A 23,665-nucleotide genomic window follows, 5' to 3' on the forward strand; every position below is an offset into this window, starting at 1 on the left:
TGGTGTTTGCTTCTCCTGAAGCTCACTTCTCCTCCTCCTTCTCTGTTCCATCTCCACCACGTGAAGGGAAAGCAGAATGAAATGTTTGCACTGTTCTAGAAGATACTGAGATTGATTCGTGTGCTGCAACAAGCCCGTGAACCTGTTACTCTAAGAACTTTCAAGAAAATGAATAACCAGTTAGAAGGGCTGAGTGCTAAATCCCGCCAAAATTGAGTTTGCATTTAAACTTAGAGCTCTAAATATAATGTCACTGTGAGTTTTGGTTTATAAATACAGTTAGACCTAAAAAAACTGAAACAAAATACGAAACAAAACAACAGTATAGAGAAAGTAGATACACTTACAAGATGATCTAAACCAATAATATATTGCTTCTGTCTAATTTTATACTGTGAGACCTTCGCTGCCTACATGTCTTACACTTCAGAGCATTGAATGATGCTTTTGGCCCAGAGCACCACTGGTCACTCCTGGGGACAGGAGGCTGGGCTAGGTGGACCACTGAGATGATCCACAGGCACATTCTCCTGTTCTTATGTACCCATGTTCCTCTTTGGCTGCACGCACACTCTGCTTCTTAAAAATCACTGACCTTGTGCAGAAACAGTGAACAGCCTTATAGTCCAAGGCAAGGAAAGAACATGGACAGAGGGCAAGCTATAGGCCAAACACTCCATTATAACACAAAGTTGAGGACTGGGAGCAAGCAATATGTCCAAGGACAAAAGCCAGGAGCTAGCACTAAGCCCTGCAGCTCAATGACTGCAGGCAAGTAGTGTTTCCTTCTTGCATCTGTTAGAAAGGACAAGCTACAAATCAGGCTCACTAGCCAGATGATAGATCACACATCCCAACAGGAGGGTGTTTGCAGCCAAAGATGCAGTATGATGGTGGCTTTACCTGGTAAAGCTGATAGCATTACCAACCCTGCCTAAGCTCAGGGCTTGGTCTCGTAAATGTGCAATGCCTGATCTGTGCATTCATGTCACCTAAAGCTGGAGGCTCTTTACCAGTGACTGAAATGACCAGGACCTTCAGAACAGCAATCTCTCTCCAAAGAACTCCACTGCATTTTAACATCCTTGTCTTGTAAGCAGACTGTAATGACCATTGAGATCTTACCTCCTTCTGCTTCCAGGTTCTCAGAGTCCAGGGAAAAATGCTTTTGATTACTCAGGAGTTTGGTTTTATTGCCTTCATGTTTTCAAAATATGTTTGTGTATACGTTTCTTGAGATGGTATTTTCACATGCATCTGGTTTTTCCCTTGTATAGTGGACTTTTCAGTGCCAGGCAGAGAGAGTATATTCTTACTTTCCATCAGTCTGCCCACATTACTATTACTAGAAAGCTGCATGCACACACACATCCTCTTGTTAATGTCTCTTTTCCCAGAAATTAATTTAGAAACCTCTGTGTCTTCAAAGCCTCAGCTGTTTGGCATGAAGCTCTCAGACCTTGCTTAACTGTAGTTGCTGGGCATCACGAATTGAATTGTCAGCAGTAAACAGAACTTTTTATTCATAGTGATTGTAATAAGCTCAAACACACTGGGATTTTTTTTCCATCATGGTACTGAATTTACACTAATTACATTATTCTGAACTGACTTTTAAAACTTAATAAATTTAATACTCAAATTGCTAAGGAAAAGTGTCTGTGGTTATTATGATTACTTTTCTTACAGTGCATTTTGAAATTACTCATCAGCAGTGCAGAGTGCTCCTATACATGGACACTAATCAAATTGTCTGATGGGGTGAAATTCTAGACTTTCAACAAAGTTTCCTTATGCCAAATTGCAGTAATAATTGTTCTATCACTTCTGCTCTAGGGAATCTCTCAAATGCTTCAGATATAATTTCATTTCTAAACTGACTGTATAATTAAATAATACAGTATAGCCAACAGTAATAATTTTCTGTATTTAAATGTAAATATTACTGGTTACCAACAGGAGTCATAGCATGCCTAATTGGCTATGGCTAATTATATATTATGTCTAAAAAATGTTAACATTAAGGTTGTGAAGTCAAGCACTTAGAAGTTGGGTAATGTCAGCATTAATGTTGCCTAGGCAACTTCAATTTTTCTGCCATTTGTTTGCATGCATGTTACAGTTTTTAATTACACAATCATACTGTTCTTTTTTTCTCTTAAATCCACTGCCTCATTCAGTAGACTGGTAGTAACTGCAGATTTCTTTTTATCTTCCTCATTAAGAGCACGGGCCTAAGCCTTGTTTAACTCAAATTATCCGAGCCTTGCACTGCATACATCTTCATTCCTTTCCCCCTCTGTGTTTCTACGGTGCTCTGACCATATCTGGCAGCGATGCCAGGGTTGGGTTGCCTAACTCCCTTTTTAGGGAGAGCTGGAGCTTCAGGGATCCAAACCCCCATGATAAGGATGAAGGCAGCTGAAGTGATAAGATGTGGGGAATGCAAAATGCTTCTGAATGGGCTGTGCAAAGACAAGATATTAAACAGAGAGACATGCATCCCACCAGTAGGTCTCCCTAGGACATGTCTACTGCAGGGCCACAAGAAAATAATTCATTTCAAGCACTTTTGTACAATCAGGTATTAACACCGTTCTGGGTTTATCCCTGATAAACTCTCTGTGTTTCACACAAGGTTGTCCAAAAAATATTCATCAATCAAAAAAGCCTTGGCACTGATTTTTCAGAAAGAAGAGTATTTCCCAATCTTGCTGTTCAAAGTACTGCACCATACTCCTGCAGCTAACTTGATGATGAATGTAAAAGTGCTGAGCTTCCTGGCTGCAACACCCTGGGCAGTGAGCTTGAAAACTCTGACATGGAAAGATGGGCAAGACTTTGTTCAAGTAGCTTGCTCGCCATCACATGATCCCAAAGCTGGGACATAGGCTACTTCTCCAGGGCTGCCCACAAATTCTTTGACAGTCAGATAATCTTTATTCCTTTTGATCTCCCTACAGTCTCTGTATCCTATCCATCTTTTGCAAAAACAAGTTAAAGGTGTAGACACACAAGTTCTCTTCCTTGGCCAAATCTGGAGTCATCCTCATTGCATCTTGTGTGCAAAAGAAGGTGGGGTCCTGAAGAAGAAAGAAAAACAATTTGCGCTTTATAATGAAAAATTACATCCCTTGCTTCAAAATCCACCAGCACCTCCTGTGCTAGATCAAATGGTACCACCATGTACCTGTTATCTTTTGTGTAGTAAGAACCACTTCTGGAATGGGAAGACAAGGATCCAATCCCTTACTTTGTCTTCTTTCATATAAGCATCACTGATAACAGAGACTCTTGAACCAGCACTATTTCAATGTTTGTGAGTGTGAATTTAGAGTCTTATTGATCTGCTCACTTTCCACATTTGGCTATAAATTTCTATTATTTTGAAGAGCCCTGAAAATCAGGTTCTCAGATTCTACCATGTAGAGCAGTATTAACCAAAGTGAAATGATTGAAGTTAGAGATTTAATTTACAGGTGATAATAAGTAATAACCTGTATAGCCTTTGTACTTCTGGACCTGAATGTTTTGGTGACTCAAATCCTGTTTTAGATGTCTACATCCCCTCTTTAATTCCATAGACATTAATGAATTTGAGCAGGTATATAGCTTGATGTGTACTTGCTCTGATTTTTAACTTCTTGTTGTTAAATGGCTTATCTACTAGATAATAACTACTTACTCTGAACTTGTATTTAGATGCATCATATTGGTAAGCAATTAACCATAGAGAAAAACAACATGCAAACTTGTTTATTAGTTAGCTTAAATATGTTGTATAATTAAGAAGAAAGTGCATCTATAAAACAATTTGTGTTTATTTTATTAAGCAAGAGAAACATTAACTGTAGTTAATGAAATTGATGGATTAATTCTGGTCACTAAGTACCATACAGTGCCTTTGATATAGTTTAGCATTAAAACTGTCAATCTGCTTGGACTCTTTTAAATACCGCAGCAGGAATTTATAACTTTATATGCCTAACACCTTCTGCAAATCTGTCCTAGAGCCCTTTGGGTTTTTGGAATTAGTGGATTTCATCCTCTGCCACCTGGATTTTATGCACTGCAAGAGGAAAACAGCAGCCTGTTCTTCTTGATCCCCTTTTCAGACTTAAACAGATTATTCCAAGTAAAGAACATTTTCTCTCAGTTCCTACTAACAAAGCTAAAAAACAAAGTTGTCTATAACTTTGTGCTGGATTCAGTGACCCATCTGATCCCTTATGTCTTATGTTCTTAATGTAACTGAAGCAGTTATTTTTCTTAACCATAGAAAGTAAGAACTTGCATTTTTGGCAGCAGGAATGACAATATTTGCACTATTGTTAAAAATTCAAGAAATAAAGTATATATGACTATGTGACATAATTTGATCAATCATGAAACATACTCATTTGACAGTCAACATTAGAGCAGTTTTCTACCTGATTCCGTATATCATTAAAGCAGCCCTTAATTGAAAAGTTTAAGAAGGCCCATTTGTTGCATCATTTTAATATACTTAAATTACTTAATAGATTATAAGAAAGTGTATGTGGAGAAGAGAGAATGATTGAAGCCCATATTTCAACCTGCAATTAATGCCTGAAAATATTATCAGTCTGAAGCCTTCTGGCTTAATCAGTTTATTCCATTATTTCATACTCTGACAAATCTAGCTAGCTGTTTGACATGTATGCATTTAGTGTACAAGCAATAACCATACCAAATACTGTTTAAAATTATACCATGTAGGCATGTTAATACATTCTAAAACCAAAAATTGTCTCTATATATGGCCTATTGACAGAAGAGAACCAAAATAGTTCTTTCTGACAGCCATTTCAGCTGAAGGTGGGTAAATTGTTTAGCTTCAGAAAAAGCACTTGTAATAGCCTAATTAGCAACTGAATTTCTGCAGTGATTTACGGTCAACTGGTGTCTGATGCAGACAGGTTGGTTCTGGTGTGCGTTGCAGCGGTGAAAACCGGGAGCCAGTGTTTGCATTTCAGCAAATTTCTCTAGATTCACAGAATTGTAACCAAAAAGTCATTAGCCCAGTGTTTATTTTCACAACTGAAGCTGGGGCTTGTCCAGGTCTCATTGAAATGATTTAGAATTTTTGCCATGGGTTTTGGGCAAGTGTCCCACTTTCAGCTCTGAACACATAAGAACTGCTTGACAATTTAGTTACTGAGTCCCTTAAACTTTCCAACTCAGTGCCTCTTAAATATTTAGGCACTGCTATCAGCAGAGTGCTTTCCACCAAGTCTAATTTCTTGTTCTATAACTGCCTGCTAATTACTTTATTATTTTTGGTGAGCTACCCCAACTCTGAGCTGGCTGTTTCAGGACATGGGGTGTTGGACTAACAATATTCTGTATTGTATTCCCAACTGAATGTTTTCCTGTTTAGAGTTAGTCATGAAAGAGTATTTATTTTTGAAAGTCATACCACATGTTCCGAATCCTTTGTTTGCACAGCTGAAAGAGAAGATAATTTAATGAAAAAATAGTCTTCCAAACAAGAAAGAATCATCTTCCAAGGCAGCCATTTCACTTCCTTTGTGATCCAATAGTGTCTATAGCTTCATATTGGGTGTGCTTAGTCATCCTAAATGAAAATCAATGTTTTTCTTATCATGTGGCATAGTTTAGGCTTTGGGTTGATGATAACTGCAGATCTACTCTGTGTGAGTGCACAAGGAATGTAATTTATTTATTGACAGCTTGGAAAGCCATTTTGGCATTACTAATTGTTACCAGTTTTCTCATGTGCTGTAAGACTGCAGGTGACCATACGAAGAGAAAAAGACTTTCACATGGTAGGCAGCTGTAGAGATCTTTTATCAACTATAAATAATAGGAATCATATAGTTTGTTATAAAAATAATTCTATTTCACTTCAAATACATGATTTTTCAGAAAGTGAAGAGTATGTGGTTTAGTAGTAAGTATTCTTCAAATAAGGTCTACAGGTATGAAATAAAACTGATTTAAACACATTCCAGTCAAATAACTGAACTTAAAAGAATGAATGCTACTAAGTGCAAGCCAATAGTATTCTGGCAGAATGAGGTGAAACTATTGATAATTTGTGATGGTAACAGCTTCCCTCATATGAGTGGAGAAAAGATGTATTCCAGGGAAGAGCTAGTCTGGAAAAGTCCCTTCAACCCAGGCAGACTTGTAAATAGCAATAATATCTCGATAATAATGTCTCCACCTAGCAAGGAGCAGGGTAAAAAGATTAGACCTATATTTTGGAAGGTTAACCTAAGACATTCTTTTCTTAACTCTTTGGCTTTATTCATTTGCTCTGTGAAGTGAAAGAAATTAGGTTAACATACCAACCTAGATAAGGAGCCCTTGATGTTTTTTATTTTTCTTTTAAATACTTTAGATGATTAAACAAAACTATTTTGTATGTGGCTTGATATATAAGGATCAAGACCACTAAGGATATTTTTCATTTAAACTGAATTTTTTAACAAAAGAAGTAGTTCAAGGCAGTTAGTGGCATTTAATTAATTTTGATTTAGAGCTACAGATCTCATTGTCTCTTTTTTTCTTTGATTCATAGATTTGAAAGGGAAAATGCATATTCTAGCTTTTTCAGCTTCTAAATAGTTTCTTAACTCTAAGCATACTCCTATACAATGAATTGAACATATGAAATAAACTATGATAAAGAAATATTCTGCACCAGCAAAAGAGATTATGGCATTCAAAAAATAGTACATCAGCCCAGCAGTTTATGTTTCCAGAAAAATTCAACTTGTGCAATGGTTTTACTTTGTTTCAAATTTCAGCAAGTATCATATATGGCTTCAATAGTTTACTTTTAACTGAAAAAATATTTGTTCTATGATCAGACCTTTAAACGGGTTATGATCTGTTCTTATAGGCTTTTTTAGTAGTAAATATTAGACTTTTTTAAAAAAATGTGTATACTTATATAATTAATGTCTTAATAGATATTGATTTTATACATGTATATAATTAATATAGTAACATATAAAATCTGATATAAATTAATAGGAATGGAAGTAGTTGTTTTTTCTAGTCTAAATAGCATATGTTCAAAGTTTTCTTTGTTCTTAGTCCCAGAGCTTGTAGTCATGTTTATAACAATATCTTCTCTTTCTGGGCAAGTGCTGAGACTTGGGAAAGCAAAATCTTTGCTCAGTAGGGAAACTCCTTTGTATTGTCAGTTCTCTGTATTTTTTATGATCTGGGCTGTTTAAAACAACATGAACAACATGGCATAAATTTGTCTCCGTCTTTCCCCTCTTCTCTCCCCAAAGGCCAGGAGAGATTCATATACTTTAGTACCATAATTTTGTTATTTTTGGACCAAGACATGAAAAGCTGGACATTCTTAAGGAAGCTGCCATCTACATCAAGTCCCTTTCAGGACAGTGGCTTTACTGCTGTTCCCAGCTGGCACTCAGGGATGACGCTGGATCTTTAGGCTGATTAACCTGCTAATGGTGCTCTCCTATCATTATTATTTCCACAGTTTCGATGCAGTGATTGCCATTTCTTCACATGGTACCCTGTCTTGGATGTGTCAATACTCGTCCCTTTTGAGAAGATGAATCTCTCTGAAACATTAGTTTTATTGCAGACAATAGTAGTTTCTTAATTTTAATGAAATAAGATGAAAGTAATCTGATTTGATTCAGAGTAGTTTTCATTTGTTCCAGGACTCAGTTGACATCCAGTATTTTACCTCATGCCTTCCCATGGCTTTTGAGGTAGTACCTTTGAGGTGGGGATTTTTGCTTGGTTGCCTCTTGGGTGCTGTGAGTTATGTTATCACAAAACTGATCTTCTGCTAGCACGAATGCAGCCTGCCAAGATGGGGAGATACTACCACAATGTTGCTCTGTTTTCTGGGGAGGTGTATGGTGCAGAATAGCTTTTACTTAGGAAGGCAAAACCCACCATCTTTGAGTCTTCTCGTTTTTCCCAGTAGATGGGAACAACCTCACTCCATCCGGTTCTGTGAGCCTCATGATGACAAACTGATATTATCTTTTTATTTTACTTTCATTAGGACAGATAGATTTTACTAATGACTACTTTTTCTGTTCTTATGTGATGACAGAACTGTCAAACAAACATTTCAGGGAATGTGCCTATTCTGATAAAAATTTCATGCAAATATTTCGTGATGTTTTCCAGTAAGAGAATTTTTTTATTATATTAATTTTCTTTGCAATCTATTTGGGTGCAAAAGGCCTAAATGTGTCTATGGTTTTACATTTTTATACTCAGTGAAGGTTGATGTTTCAAGCACAGCTGCACAAGGGCAGTGCTGTGAGCTAAGCTACAGTGTGGGTTTGAAATACGCCGTCTATTCAGTTTTCTCCTGCAGTAAATATCTGCTACTCTTTCCTCCCATGCTTTCCACTTGCATTTGCTGTGGGACAACGTTGTGCCCACAGCTGGGTAATGCAGATAAGTTGATGTGCCCTAGCACTGCATTCCAGTTTAGCAACAGCTGGTTTTCTGTAACCTTACTGTAAACTTCTCTGCTCATGGAGGACCCTCGCTGTGCAGCAGGCAAATCCTACCGAGGGGCTGAGCAGATATTCTTGAGCACATCAGTTCTGTACTTCGGAGAACACAATGTTCTATTAATTTATTTTTACCCTGTAAACAGAATTTGGGACTTACATTTTTTAAAACTTCTGTGACAGACAGTCAGTGCTCTTCCATAATATTCCAGAAGAAGTGAGAGGTGATATGATCCCTATAGCAAAGAAGGAACACCTGGGGACCTGGATGATCCCAGACATCGCTTCCCAGCTTTACACTCGTAATTTCTCATGAGGTACTGTGTTCAGTGCCAGGACTGAGATCTTGTCCTTTGCAATGTCTCACAGGTTTGTTGAGGGAAGTGAAGTACTGGGTACTATTAGTTTGGTGTTGTAAAACCTTTTTGGCTTCTCAGAACAGTTCTGTGTCTATTAGTTTGACTTATGTAGGTGATTTACAAGCTTAAAGAGTGCTGCTGCCCTTTTTCACCTTTGATTGTTTCCATTAGAGAATAAATCGATGATAGCCAAGAATTTCTTTGGCATAAAAAGTTTGGCAACTTCAGGGATGCTTGGCACTGTCCTTGCTTATACAGCCAAGCCTCAGTGATCTTTTCAAACATCATCTTATCCAAGATCTTTGTGGTTTTCTTGTCATTAATTTTTTTTGGACAGCATTGTTGTTTTCACTTCTGGGTACTGCTTCTTTTCCATTCTCAGGCCTCTTAATTTACAGTCTAAAACAGAGTGTTTCATCCCTACTGCCTGTGCTTTGGGCAGCTCCTAATAGACTCCAGTGAAAGGTTTAATTCTTCTTTATATTTATTTCAAAGGAAAAGCATCTTCCATGCCTATGAGTGTGCTGTAACCTCTCACCTCTGCCATAGCAATATGTAGAAATTGTTAGCAGTAATGTTCATGAAAGCCTTTAAAAATTGAATTTTTCAATGAGAAAGTCATTGAACTTCCAAACCCATTCACTGTCAATGTCAATTAACTAATGGACAGAACAGACATTTTACATTGGCTCTCAAGGAATTTTAGGACCTTTATTCAATCCAGAAATAAATACTGTCTGACCTGTGAGAAAGCAAAGCCATAGAGAAAGCTCCTAAAACAAATCACTGGTAGAATCAACAGCAGGATTCATCTCCCATGGCCTGGCCCAAAGTATGGGATGTGCACAGGCTATAAAGAAGCAGCATAGGATTAACATAGACTTCTCAGTACTTTCATATAGGCATATTTGAAGTAAGTTGTGAAATACTGACAGTGCAATTCAGTGTCCTGGATTGCAGAATGATCCCCAGGCAGCTGGGTATACTACTGGTATAGTAGCAGCCCAGATACCACTGAGATGTTCTTGTAAAGTAACATGCACAGATAGAGTACTTAAAATTTTCGCAACAACATCTTTTGTAAGGTCTAGATCAAAGACCAACTGGTATCACTGAACAGGAATGCAAAATCTATTACTACAATTCAAAGAAATTAGATAAAATGTTCTGACAAAAGCATATGTTGCCCGGATTGCATGAAGATAGAAGTTGATGTATGGGTCAATTCAAATCAGAGGATGCCAGCACAAATGAAGTAGATTTCTTTGTTTCCTTACACCTTCTTTGCTTTATTTAGCTGAATATTAGAACATAAGCATCTACAATTGATGTTTCTGTGCCCACATCTGCTTGTTTTGTGTAATGACACACAGAGTTCCAGAGTAGATGTTTATATTTCAAAGCAAGATGCTTATATTTCTTCTTCATCCTGCCCATTATATGCGGGCAGAAACATTCCCTCTTCTGTGGGTTTTCAGAAGCACTTTGTATCTGGATATCTTTGTGCCCAGACAGAGAATAAAGAATGCCCTAAGGAATGTCGGGTGATGCCCATTACACTGAGATCAAGGATATGTATTTGCCCTTCCCACACTAGTTCGAGTTGAACCCATTAAAATATAATGACGTGCTTTCACAGCAATCTTGCAGTAGCTGCTGAGACAGGCTCATGTTTTCTGAGTTCTCATATTATGGTCTCACCATGTGGCGTTTGTGTGCTGCAATAACCCACATTTTCCTGATCTGTTTTTAAATGCTGGGAAATGTTTCTAAATATGTTAATGTTTTTGAGAGCTCACGGACTTTGATTATTCAACTGGGCCAACCTTCGGGTTATGACTCAAATGTTTCTGAAGCGATGTTGATGGAAAAATTCATGGACTTGCTTTTGTCTGCTCCACAGAGTACACAATATCACCACAGCAGAGATCTGAAAACTGACAGCTCAACATCTGGAACCAAGTCCCTACCAAACTCAGTGAAAGAGTATTTAAACCAGAGAATTCAGCTACTTAGGGGCCATGAGGGAATTCTGTTGATTTGTAAATGGCAGTCTTGTTATACTCTAAGAGTTTTGATATATCTTCAGCTGGTATAAATGAGCATCATCAGTGAAAAAAAAAAAAAAAATACAAACCTCCTTAAAAATTCTTGAGAATTTGGCCAGATATCAATGAAGTTTTTAAGAAAAAAAAAAAAAAAAAGCAAAACAAAACAGGCATTTTAGTTATGCTTGTCCTGGCATTGGATCTAATGAATATTTAGCTATCCTTCTAAGAGAACTATAGATTAGATTATTTTAGAGTTTGGGGATTTTCTTTTAGCATTACAGTATTTTTTGATAAGTTGAGGCTATCCTTTCCAGACAACATTTAGGTACTGTTGGTATCCATGCCCCTTTTGTCCGTGCAGGACAGACTAGGTTAAGACACTTCTCTATTTTAAGGATCTGAAAATAACGCACGGGTTCCATCTGCCTGCCATGCACAGGCAGAAAGCGGTCTTCTCCTTTTAGCCACTTGATGTTATCTTCAGCCTCAGGCTGTTATCTGACTTCTTCTTAAAACCCAATTTGTTAAGCAACTAAAACCAATTCCTTGCAATGACTGCAGAGCTTTTGTAACTTATTTCCAGCAGCTTTGTTAGGATTAATTTGTGCATTATCCAGTGGTGACGAGCTTTCCCTGTGTGCTTGATAATGGTATCATAGAGATACATCAAGGCATAATTTTTTTTGGCTGCATTTTTAGGAAACCAATTCAGTTTGCATGTTGTTGGTTTTTAGCAGGTATTGGGGAAATGGATGAGAAGTCACTGGGGCATCAAAACACATTGAACTTGTAGGTGTGTTTTTACATTATGTGAAAATCATTCCTGTTATAGAGTGAATGTTACAACACCACTGTCGGTATCGCACCCATTCTAGGATTTCTGAAGAATTCCCTGGTACTGTAATTTCTTATTGCCTGACAATACAGTCAGCATGAGCTAGCGTTATTTGTGCAAGTGGAGCTTGTTCTGGTACCCTTATTCATTAAAAGATAAACATAACTGCTGCTAGAGTGTGGCTGGAGTTTCTGAAATACTAAGTAGCACATACTAGCAAAGCGTTACTTTGCATCACTGCAGCTTGATCAGGTTGCTCTCCTAGCATTAGCTTCTCATCCTGGTGAAATTTATCTTTTGATCTCTTGCCACCTTCTGATTATAACTGAAGTATAAGGCACAAACATTCTGTTTCTGAAACAGTAAATAAGTGCAATAAAATGACTTCTCTACAAACCATCAAATAAATAAATAAATAAGCACAAAATGCTAAAACATTTTAAATTTTTGTATTTATTTTTAGTCTTGGAACTGAAACAAGTGATTATTCCCACTTATGGAACTGTGCCAGATCAGCCCAACCTTCATACTCCTGAATGGGTAGGTACTTTTACTATGACTACCTGTAATTTTTTCTCATATGCGACAGTCAGTAGCTGTTCCAGAAGACCAGCATTCCTCTGCATTTGCAGCATATGCAGTTCATCTGTGTTACTGAATCTGAGTTGCTGTATCTCTCTTTCCCTAAAGGTACCTGAAGTCATTCCCTCAGATGTGAAAGTGCAGATTGACACGGGCACTGGACTCAATTAAAAGTGACCAATATATATTCACTATAAACTGATAAACACACATACACCTTCTCTCTGTATATATAATTTTGTACACATATGTATAGGATTTCTCTGTGTATATATAAGTATAAATAGTTATGAACACACCCTACATATAAACACACATGCCCTATAAATTTATACACACCCAGGTATTAGTTGGCCAACATGTGAGTTCAGGATTCGTTTTTACAGAAAGCTCGGAGACAAGAAATTCCTTACTCCAGTCAGAGATTGAAGGGGCGAGAAGGAAAAAGACCTGAGTGTATCCATTCCCTTTATCCAAAGTTCAAGTTCCACAGCTTGCCTAATATTTTCTACAGCTAACAGGTTTCTGGCTCCAGCTCAAGATCCCCAGCCTCAGATCTCATTTGTCTCTAAGGACTGGCCAGCTGGCCTCAAGAAGCCCGGCTATGGTACATGCTTTGCCAACCTGATGCCCAACTGGCATGCTACTGAGTTCAATTTTATTTTTCCCCTAGAATGGTACAAGTGTGGTCCGCAATTGTGCAAGAGGATAGCGATAAGGCTGGATTCAAAAAGGTGTAAAATTATATACTTATCCTAAACTTACAGAGCAACTCCATGTAAATCAAAAAGTCTGTTCTGCATTTCTTTACTCTAATGACAGAGGTTATTGTCACTGTCTTTAAGTGTGTGTAGGTTCTGTTTTCTATTAAAACTGCTTCTAAAAGTAGATCAGTGTTACAGGAGAACCAGGCTTAAAGAAGCAGGTTATCCAATGTCAAGAATTGCTCATTGGACCAATTCATTTTGAGCACCTAGGAGCTTCATGACAGTTTTCACATAGAGAAATCATTCAAGAAACTACTGTAATGGTGCCATCAAGTAATGAGAGCTGGGTCTAGTTGCAAGCTGGCACAGTCCAAGGCACTGACATTTAAAATATCAGCTATTTACAAATAACTGAACTCACCTGTGTCTCTTTCACTGCCCTCTACTAGAATAACCTCCAGGAATGACAGCCTGCTACCACTGCTACTGGTTGTCCCTATAGCTTGCATAGAGGAGGTCTGTGTTATCACTGTGGAGTTCTAGGTCCTGCTGATTTCTCCATCTCTAAGGAAATACACCATTTTCTTTATCTAACTAGGAGAACATACAATATAATGAAAAATTAGCATTCAAATTCAGGAGGGTGGATTAAGCCTGCCCTTTCTTATATGTAGATATTATGATTTGAGCTGTTTAGATAATGTATTTTTCAGCCTAGCCACCAAACTGAAAGCTATTTTGATTCATATCAAACTGAATGGGAAACAGAAACAAAAGAAAGAGGCAAAGGGTTTCTGTAGTGGCATTTCAAAGGCAGTGTAAATCAAGGAACATATTCGGTGTTCATTGCACCAAAGTGCACCAGAGCTTTGGGGAGCTGCTATAGCAGCTTAGCTGGAAAAGCACAGATCATAATTATGGATCAGGGGGGTTTGGTCTTGCCTCTGCTGTAGGAAACAAATACTCAAATCACCAGGAAATTAGTTTCCTTCTGGGAGCTGGATACCCTCACCTCCCCTGCCCCTACTGCAGTGATTTGTGGCAGGATGTTTTTCATTGGAAGCTGCTTCAGTCTCTGGAAAAAAATTTAAACATTTTTTGGAGCATGAAGTGTAATCAAGACTTTTCATTTCCCAACCATGTGCCCTGACTAGGATGTTACAAAAATCCTTCTTAGACTCTCCTTGTGGTTCAATGAAAAAAAATTTACTTATTTATGTCAAGTGAAATAGCATCAAATCGGCCAGAATGTCATATACCTTGTGGTTAGAACAGCCTCCTCCAAGCAGTCTTGGTAGAATTTATTTTTATTTCTACTGAAAATCAACTGTCAAATTCAATTTTTATTCTTGGTTACTCATGTTTACCAGCAGTTGTAATTTATGCTCGGTTTTAGCATATCTTCTTATCTTTTCTGCTCTGCTCCTTCCACATCAGGTCTTTTTCGTCAGCCACTGGGCAGTTTCAGTGGGATGGAGGTGTGAAAGATAAAATTGCAATCTGCTGAGCCTATCCATGAAGTGGATGATTGCTAATTGTAGCTAGAAATTAAAACTGAATAGGAAGCCTAACTTAAATGATTGAATAGAAGGGAGGTATTGTGCCTGTTGTCTGAATTTTGCAGCTGGAAGTATTCTGGAAATTTTATTTGATTTTGCAAGTCACTCTGGAGTAGCCAAAACTGAGTAAGTTATTGGCTAATAGAAATGGTCTTGTTCTTCTTCTGGTGCTGTTTCTAATTATGGGATCACATGCTAAGCTGGCCACAAAAGCCTTGCCTCATTCAGCACACGAGTAGGACAATAATCTCCAAGAAGACCAAACTTTGTAAGGATGTTGTTTGCATTACTTCAGCAATGTGTAAAAGTGGCAGGAAATTGCAGGGAAAAAAATGAAAGATTCTGACTAAAGAAACTGAGTGTAGTCCTAGATAATTGGATTTTATCCCTGCTTCTGCTATAGGGTTTCTGTGCAAGACTCGAAAAGTCACATCCAGGTTTTGTTTATTTCCTGAGTGTCAAAGGGAAACATCTGTGATCTTGTTTGCATTGGTTTGAAGTAGTCACATACAGACTTGAGAGTGAGTGCATTGCTCTTTGAAGAGAGAGAATTGCTGAGCTCTCTGGAAAGATGTCACCATCTTGATGTCTAAAGCTAAAAGTCCAAATTTAGGAGAAGTCAACAGGTTGTGACATGCCTTATCTGATCAACATTAAAACGGGGGGTTTATTGTTACTTTCACTCCTGATCACATTAAATGAGGGTTATATTGTTACTTTCACTTCTGGGGGATCTTGTAAAATTTCATTTTTCAACATTGTAAAACACTAAGATTCTACGAGGAGAATACCACAAGAATCATCAGAAGGAATTCCCAATTCAAATGTTTGGGCTATTTAGATGAGATGTAACAAAAATGACATTGAATATGAATATAATAAGGAGTATTCCATAACTACTACAAGGAGCATAGAAATGTGACATGGTTGCGGAATTAAGTTGTGTATCATAAACAGCATGTACAAGGAAGACAAGACTACATAGATAGCATTAATTCAAGACTTTTCCAGCTTTCAGATGTTTCATTTTGCAGTCTTATCTGCTTTATAGGTAGATAGTTTGAGTTCAGATATTACAGTAAGTTGGGCTTTTTTTTAAGTCAAAATCTGTAGAAGGGGAGGATAACTTCTTTGAATTGTCTATTACTGGTGCCCCACAAATACAATTTCTGCAGTGAAAAAGCTTCAGGGAAGTCAGAAAGAGTGAATTTCCCAGCTCCCGCATCCCAAGAAAGAAGTGAAGTGCTGAAAAGCAGGTTTTAAGTGGAGTGCTATATTCACCTTTCTTTAAAAGTAAGACTGTTTGGTCTCTCTCTAATCAGAAGTGACTGGAACTTCTTCTGCAGGCAGCAGCAATGTGAGGCTCAGACAGGAAATCAAGTGGGTGTCTGGTCCAAACTTAGCTCAGGGGACAAGGCATCCCGATGCCTGGCCAGTTACCAACCACTTTCTACTGACAGAAATGAATGACTGTAATGACTCCCCGTATTTTTCTACTGTGTCTTTAGTCTCAGTTTATTTCCGTTTGTTACATATAAAAAAATTCTCTGCATTTTGAGGAAAAGAATAAACAATCTTCTTCTGATTAAGTGCTTGCTAATAGTCTCGTTGCTAAAAGCAGAACTAGAGCAGTCCTCTGTTGTTATTAGCAAATGTGAGTCACAAGGAGAAACGTTAAAGGCACAACCGGTTTATGGCTCAACTGAGACAGATCAACAGTAGTTTGTGGTATGCATATAAACTTATGTCTTACTGAAGTATCTTATGTATTATATATATCTTATACCTTCCAGAAGTAAATGCTTGTGTTGGTCTTAATGTCAGAAAGTTGTCTCTGTTGGTCACTTAGAACATAAAGTAATAAAAGATCTTGTTACATAGCTGTGCCAGTAAGAAGAATTTTATTAATATATTTCAGTAACATTTTCTCTAGACGATCTCAAAGAACTTTACAAACAATTATGTTTCATGATATCCTGGTAATATAATGTTTCCTTTTTATTTACATGATTTGAAGTTTCCAGAGGTCTGCAGAGAGAAATAACTGTGCTCCTAAACAGGCACTCTGCAATTTTCACCTACGTAAAGCCCACATCTGAAGTGTAACCTGCGGGTCCCCCGCAAGGCTGTCGCCGTGCTCTGACGGGAGGGTTTTGCAGGTGCCTGTCAGCAGAGGTGATGTTACCCAGGCTCTGCTCTGCCCTCTCGTTTCCCAGTGCTGATTTATTCCCTGGCATGCTGCAGGAAGCTGGTTTGAATCGTATCTGAAAATTATGAGAGGTCGCAGACAAGTGGTTTATTCCTCCAGTAATGATCACATTTGGTACTATTGACAATCACACTAAAGGCTCATGCAGACACAATAAAGCATTTATTTTATCCTTCCAGTTAGATAAGTCATTCCTGCATAATCTCTTATTATTTTTTAAAAAAAATCAGCTTACAATACTGTGCTCATTCAGGGTGTAGTAAACAATAAATAACTGCAATTCCTGTACACATATTTTCCTTCATGCTTGTCTCCATGCTGCCCTTCCCACTATTATTCCCACTGAATGTTTAACAAATAACACCCAGAGAAGCCTGGAAAAGTGAAGGCAGGTTCCTTTGTGATGCCACCATTTTTCCTCCCCCGGCAGAGCATCACTGTTGCTGAAGGGAGGTTTCCATTAGCGTGATCTCCTTTCATCTCCTGCACTGCAGGCACCACATGTAGCCATGACTACAGGCACAGGTCTCAGGAGCAACACACAGCAGCTCCCCTTAGATACCGGCAGGCCTGGTTGTACCTGTGAAGGAGCACACTGTAGACTCCCTCCTGAGGAGCTCCGAGTCAAGGGGCTGTTGGACAGTTCTATGATGTCGTTACTTGAAACCAAACCTCAGCTTTTGCCGCCCTGTGTGGAGGGGCAAGCTTGTCTTCATGTCCCACTCATCCCTTCTCCAAGTGCTGCTCTGTCCTGGGGGCTGGGATAGCAGATGTTGTTTACTGATGACTGCTTGTGCTGGATTAGCAAAGAGTGCAGGAAGCTCCTTATTCTTTTGCTGAGGTAGCTATGAGGGACCAGAGTTGGGGAGGATGAGGAGGAGATGTGTGAGACGGGGATGTACATGGCAGAGAGCTGCTTAGGGCTGACCAGGGACATTCAGTGTGTGTTTGTGCAGCACTTCCCAGCTCTGGCAAGATCCTGCCACCTGTATGTATATCCACTGGTAGTGAGGACCAGAGCAGTGGGTCTGTAGAACAAGGCATTTGGTGCTGAGGAGGTGGTGTCTGCATCACACACATTTTTGGGCTTTTTTGTTACTGCAGGCCACCTCCAGTCTTGTTCCATGGAGTGAAGGGCCACTGTTGCCCACCTGATCTGCCCCTGCTCTGAACTGAAACACAGAGATACACCCACATGAACGTGGCTGTGCTGCCTCTAGGCTAGTCCATGTAGGTGTAACCTCAGTGTTCTAAAAAGCTTTATCCATGGCCAGGCCCTCCCCTCCTTCAGATTCCTCCTGTTAATAAAGCATCTAATATTTACCCGTCTCTCTGTTGATTGTACAGCACTTGGAGAGTTCAAAAGTGGTGCGGAGTATGTGCTAAATATAATTAGTATTTTACAGCTAAATGTATTATATTTTTTTGTTTATTAATGGTGTTAATCAATATTAACCTGCTGTCCACTAGGGTATTATTATAGCATTACAGTGCACAACCAATTGCCTCCATCAGCGCTTAAAATGTGATTATGCTGAGGCTAAGAAAATTAGATAGTGCAGTAAATAGACCCCGTGTTTGTTTCTTCCAGAACAAAGAGGTATCAACGGGCCTGTTCATTATTTTGGGTTATCATTTGCTACTGAGACTTAAGAAAAATTATATATTGGAATTTAAGCCCCATCAACTTATGTGTCTATGCACACAAACTTGTGTGCATTTGTATGATAATAACATTTGTGATACTGTCAAATAATACTACATCTTTTTTTTTAAATTGTCTCAAAGGAATTATTAACTTCAGAGTACAGCAGTCTTTTCGGTTTCCAGCTCTGTTTTTCCCCTGGTAATTATGTTGAATAATATATGATTTTTCATTACAAACTATCCAGCAGGGATTACAAGACATAACAAACATCCAAGTTAATATGGCTATTGGAACCTTGACTGTACATTCCCTTTTGTATTTTACTTCTTACTTTTAATTGAGCAATATTTAATGTTACATTGCAATTGATTTGTGTAGGTCTTGATCTCTTAAGTATTCAGGTTTAATGAGTGAATTCTTTATTATTTTATCGATATATAAAGTGTCTATGGATAGGTCAATTGAACAATGCCCTTGTGATTAAAAGCAATAGAAATTACACTTAAGAAGTTGGCTTCATAAGTATGAACTTCTGTGTACCTGGATTCATGCAGTCCAGTACTGATTAATCTTTCAGCTATATTCCATTATATATATGCATAGTTTGATATAGATATATACATATATAGAAAGGTGTATGTATATGGTAACACGTATATGCTTGTGAATAAAATTACATATATATAAGTTAATTGATGAGTCAGAACATTGATTAACAGGCAATCTTTGCATCTGGTTATTGCCAACTGAGTTAAGACAGTTATTGCTGTTACATACTGGCTTCATAAGCTTAAAGGAGACTACATTTAATGAAAAATTATTTAGACACTGTTATGCAGTCTCAAATTATGAGCAAAACTTGTTAGGTCAAAACTTAATCTGCTGCTTGCTGTCTGCTGTTTCTTTCTTTTCTATCCTGTGGACAGATCATATAGCAAAAAGAGTTAAAAGCTGTAGTGAAAAAAAACCTCAAAGCTATTTCTGCTTTCATACTTTCAGGTGCTTGAATTTCACAACTCAACTCTGTCTTTTTAAGCAGAAGTTATTATAATGCTGTCTCTAAGATTCGGAAGATGAAGTAGCCCAATTTTAAAACCTTCTGCTTTATGCAGTAGCAACACTTCCCCTCCTTATTCGTTATCACAAGGTTTGGGCTCTGTATTTCCAGCATTGCAACATGGAACAATTTTAGTGGGGGCCAGATCCTGCCAGGGTCCCGGGGGAGAGCCAAGGCTGTGGGGCTGGGCTCTGTCCTGAGCTAGCCTTGCCTCCCCGCACCCCCTCTCTCTCCTAATAGGGGCTGCTGTTGTTGATGCTTTCCTCCCAAGGGAAATCTAGTCAACATGAAATCATCATGATTATGTTTTAAATGAGACTGGAAATGGTCACAGCAGGGCTGCACTTTACACCCATGGCTAGTCCTCAGCAGGAGGAAAACTTGCCAGGGTCAAGCCTGATTGCTTGACAGGACAATGCCATCTCCAGCTCTCAAGAACGTAGAAATTCACATCCATGGCTTGTTTCGGCTGATGGAGACACTCAGTGTTATTGTTGTCTAGTGGGGTCACCTGAAAGTTTAAAGCATTTTTTTTTTCCTAAAACAGTATTCACAGCGTGCAGTTGTATGTTGATTGGATGCCTGCCTAGGTAGTTTCTTAATCCTAGGCCAGATTGTGAAACTAGCCCACAATGTATGTGTATATTGGCTGTATGTCAGCATATGTGTGTGTATATATATGTATATATATACATATATATATATGTATATATATGCCTGTATGTCAGCAGCTGCCTGCTGTCAGGTTTGTCACAAAACTAGGCACAAGTTGGATTCAAAGAAAACTGTTCTAACCAAGAATTTATTCAGACTGTTTGAAGCAACTAAGTTAACAGGAGCTTTTTGCAGCAGGTCCTAGCCTTTGCACATACAATGTAAAAAAAAAAGTGAGTTTAAACTTCAGTGAGTTTATTTAAAATATGGAAATTTTGTCGTAATTACGGGGAGACACATCTTGGTTGACTGTTTTGACTCAGCCGATAAACAGGAACAAAATAGTCTACAGGGAGAGGTTTAGAATAAAACTCCTGGTCAATTTTATTTTGGAAACACTGACACATGTGGTTCCTAAAACACTGTATACTCTCTGGAACTGGGGTGCTCCTGACTGAAGACTAGCATTCTTCTCAGTTTTATTGGAGTTGAGGAACAAACATTTCAGTCTGCATGTAAGGCGTTTCTGACACCATAACCACATTTCCATGTGCCTTTCTGTGGACCAGACATCCAGGAGGTCCCAAAACTGGACCTGACATCCCTCATGGAGTTTGGTCTGCACTGTCAGGGAAATTTCACAGATAAGACATCTGGGAATCTTTTCTGTGCCCTCAAAGGCAGAGCGTATCTCAGAATAACAGAATAGTTTGGGTTGGAAGAGACCTCTGGAGATCATCTAGTCCAACCCACCTGCTAAAGCAGGTTCACCTAAGCAGATCACACAAGAATGTGTCCAGATGGGTTTTAGATGTCTCCAGAGAAGGAGACTCCACAACCTCTCTGGGCAGCCTGTTCCAGTGCTCTGGCACCCTCAAAGTAAAAATGTTTCTCCTCATCTGAATAAGATGGAACCTCCTGTCCTTCAATCTGTGCCCATTGCCCCTCATCCTACCATCGGGCACCACTGAAAAGAGTCTGGTCCCGTCCTCTTGACATGCACCCTTGAGGTATTTATAAGCATTGATGAGATCCCCTCTCAGCCTTCTCCAGGCTGAACAGACCCAGCTCTCTCAGTCTCTCCTCATAAGGAAGATGCTCCAGACCCCTAATCATCTTTGTAGCCCTCCACTGGACTCTCCCCAGTAATTCCATGTCCTTCTTAAACCAGGGAGCCCAGAATTGGATGCAGTACTCCAGATGTGGCCTCACCAAGGCAGAGTAGAGGGGGAGGAGAACATCCTTCAACCTGCTGGTCACATTCTTAGTGCACCCCAGGATACCACTGGCCTTCTTGGACACAAGTGCACATTGCTGACTCATGGCCAACCTGTTGTTGACCAGACCTTCCAGGTCCTTCTCTGCAGTGCTGCTTTCCAGCAGGTAAACCCCCAATCTGTACTGGTACCTGGGGTTATTCCTCCCCAGTGCAGGGGCCTACACTTGCTCTTGTTGAATTTCATTAGGTTCTTCTCTGCCTAGTCGTCCAGACTGTCCAGGTCTCACTGAACAGCAGCACAGCCTTCTGGTGTGTCAACCCTTCCTTGCAGTTTGGTATTGTCAAAAAACTTGCTGAGGGTGCACTCAGTCTCCTCATTCAGGTCACTGATAAACAGTTTGAACAAGACTGGACCCAGAACTGCCCCCTGGAGAACACCACTAACTACTGGCCTTCAACTAGACTCTGCACCATTGATCACAATCCTCTGAGCTCTGCTATTCAGCCAGTTCTCAATCCATCTCACTGAGCATGTTCAAGAGATTATTCTGGGTTGTTTTGCCTGGCCTGATCCTTGGGCCACCCTGCTTGCCCAGCCATCTGAAAACCAAGGCTCCTCTGCAGTTCTGTATGGGAATCCTGCCAGTTTTGGAGATCTTACCATGTGTAATGCAATGCTGAGTCCCATTTCAGACATTTGATATGTATCAACTTCAGTGATACTGCCCTCGTTAACACCATGTATAGATTTGGCCAAGTACCTGAGAGTTTAGTGCTCATTACGTGATGATTTCGATAACATTGCAGCTGTATATTACCTGAAAGGAGGTGTTGTTACACGTGATAGTGCCTTCAGAGTACTCTAAGAGACTACAAAATCATTACTCAAGAATTCAAGTTCCCTCATCTGTATCATTACACACATGAAATAACACATTAAGATGTTATTAATGGATATGACAGTCTATCCTACTTCCCTCCAGGGACTAAGTAATGGCTTATGGATATACTAATCTTTTTAATTTTGGCATGTATTATAACATGATGGATGTGGGACATACATCTATGTTTTTTGCTATCTGAGATGTTGCAAATAAAATGAGAAATAAATCCTCATAGGATGCGTCCATTTTGAGAGTTCATCTGCAACCTGGTCATGTTCTTTGGTGGGTTTGGATGCTGGCATGCATGAAACTACTGGGCTTTTCGATTTGGCTTTCTTTTAAATGCAGAGGTGCTTAAACTTCTGGCAGGTAAGGGGAGAGATAGGAACGCACTAATTCTGAGACTGGTGTCAGACAACAACATATCTTGTAGACAGACTATCTAACATTGTATCTATGTCAGCATCCAAATTACTTGAGAGATGTGTTATTCAGGAATTGTGCTTCATCCCAGTGCTTCTCCCATTGCCAAAAGCTAATATGCTATTTCTAAAGAACAAAATTAGGTCAAAGTTCTGCTGTTCTTATGTCATTCAGAGATCTCCCAAACTTTTTTTCTCCACTCTACTTTGTGCTACTTTTGTTGTCTCTTTGATCTTTGTGTGACACGTTGCATTTCTCTATTCACTGAATTACTGTATAACAGGAAGCAAATAAGGAACCGACAACTAAAGTTCCTCATATTAACTGAACCTACCTGCCTTCCAGGCTGATTTTGATGATAAGCCTGACTCCCTGTTCTTCAGTGATGGACAGCGAAGAATTGACTTTGTGTTGGTGTATGAAGATGAAAGCAAAAAAATGACTCATAAGAGAAGTGATCGTAAAAAGCAAAAGGTAAGTTATTTTCAGTATAAATCTAAATAATTTTTGGGGTGTTAGTGCAGTGGGCAGAGAAGACAGTGCCCTCACCCAGAATGGCAATTGCATTGCCCTGTCCTAGGGCCCTCCCGGACCCTTGGGAGCTGGGAGATCGAAGCCCATCAAACTGAGCAGGGAACAGGGGTGAGATCAAGCTGGTAGGTTGCTGTGTAAATTGGCAGAGCACTGCTCATCATGTCTGCCAGTGTGTGCTAGGTGACCTCAGAGCATCCTCCTGGGAGGGAATCCTTCAGGAGATGTGAGCAGAAAAATGCTGGTATCATGTTCCTGGTTAAAATTAGACGCCAAGATCTTAAGACTAGTGCAATGTTCTGTACCTACGGCAATTGAACTAGGCCTCTAGAGGACTTTGGTATTAAAATCCAGATATTGAGAGGAGCTCATAGGAGGAGGCAGCTGACCAAGTCACAGTTATGAACATAGTTGCTGACATTCTGTCCAATGAAGTA

The 23,665-nt window shown here is 39.1% G+C and overlaps 1 protein-coding gene across 1 annotated transcript in view; it reads left to right on the plus strand.

The window, feature by feature from the left end:
• Positions 1–23,665, plus strand: part of ANO6 (anoctamin 6) — a gene marked incomplete at both ends in the record, with an annotated part of 71,684 nt that overhangs the window by 13,639 nt on the left and 34,380 nt on the right. The window contains 2 exons of the mRNA XM_080360307.1: positions 12,219–12,295; positions 23,043–23,171. Coding sequence (XP_080216433.1) covers positions 12,219–12,295; positions 23,043–23,171 — 206 coding nt within the window. The remainder of the gene's footprint in view (positions 1–12,218; positions 12,296–23,042; positions 23,172–23,665) is intronic.

Source organism: Nesoenas mayeri, assembly GCF_963082525.1.
Source record: "Nesoenas mayeri genome assembly, chromosome: 1".
Taxonomy (NCBI): domain Eukaryota; kingdom Metazoa; phylum Chordata; class Aves; order Columbiformes; family Columbidae; genus Nesoenas; species Nesoenas mayeri.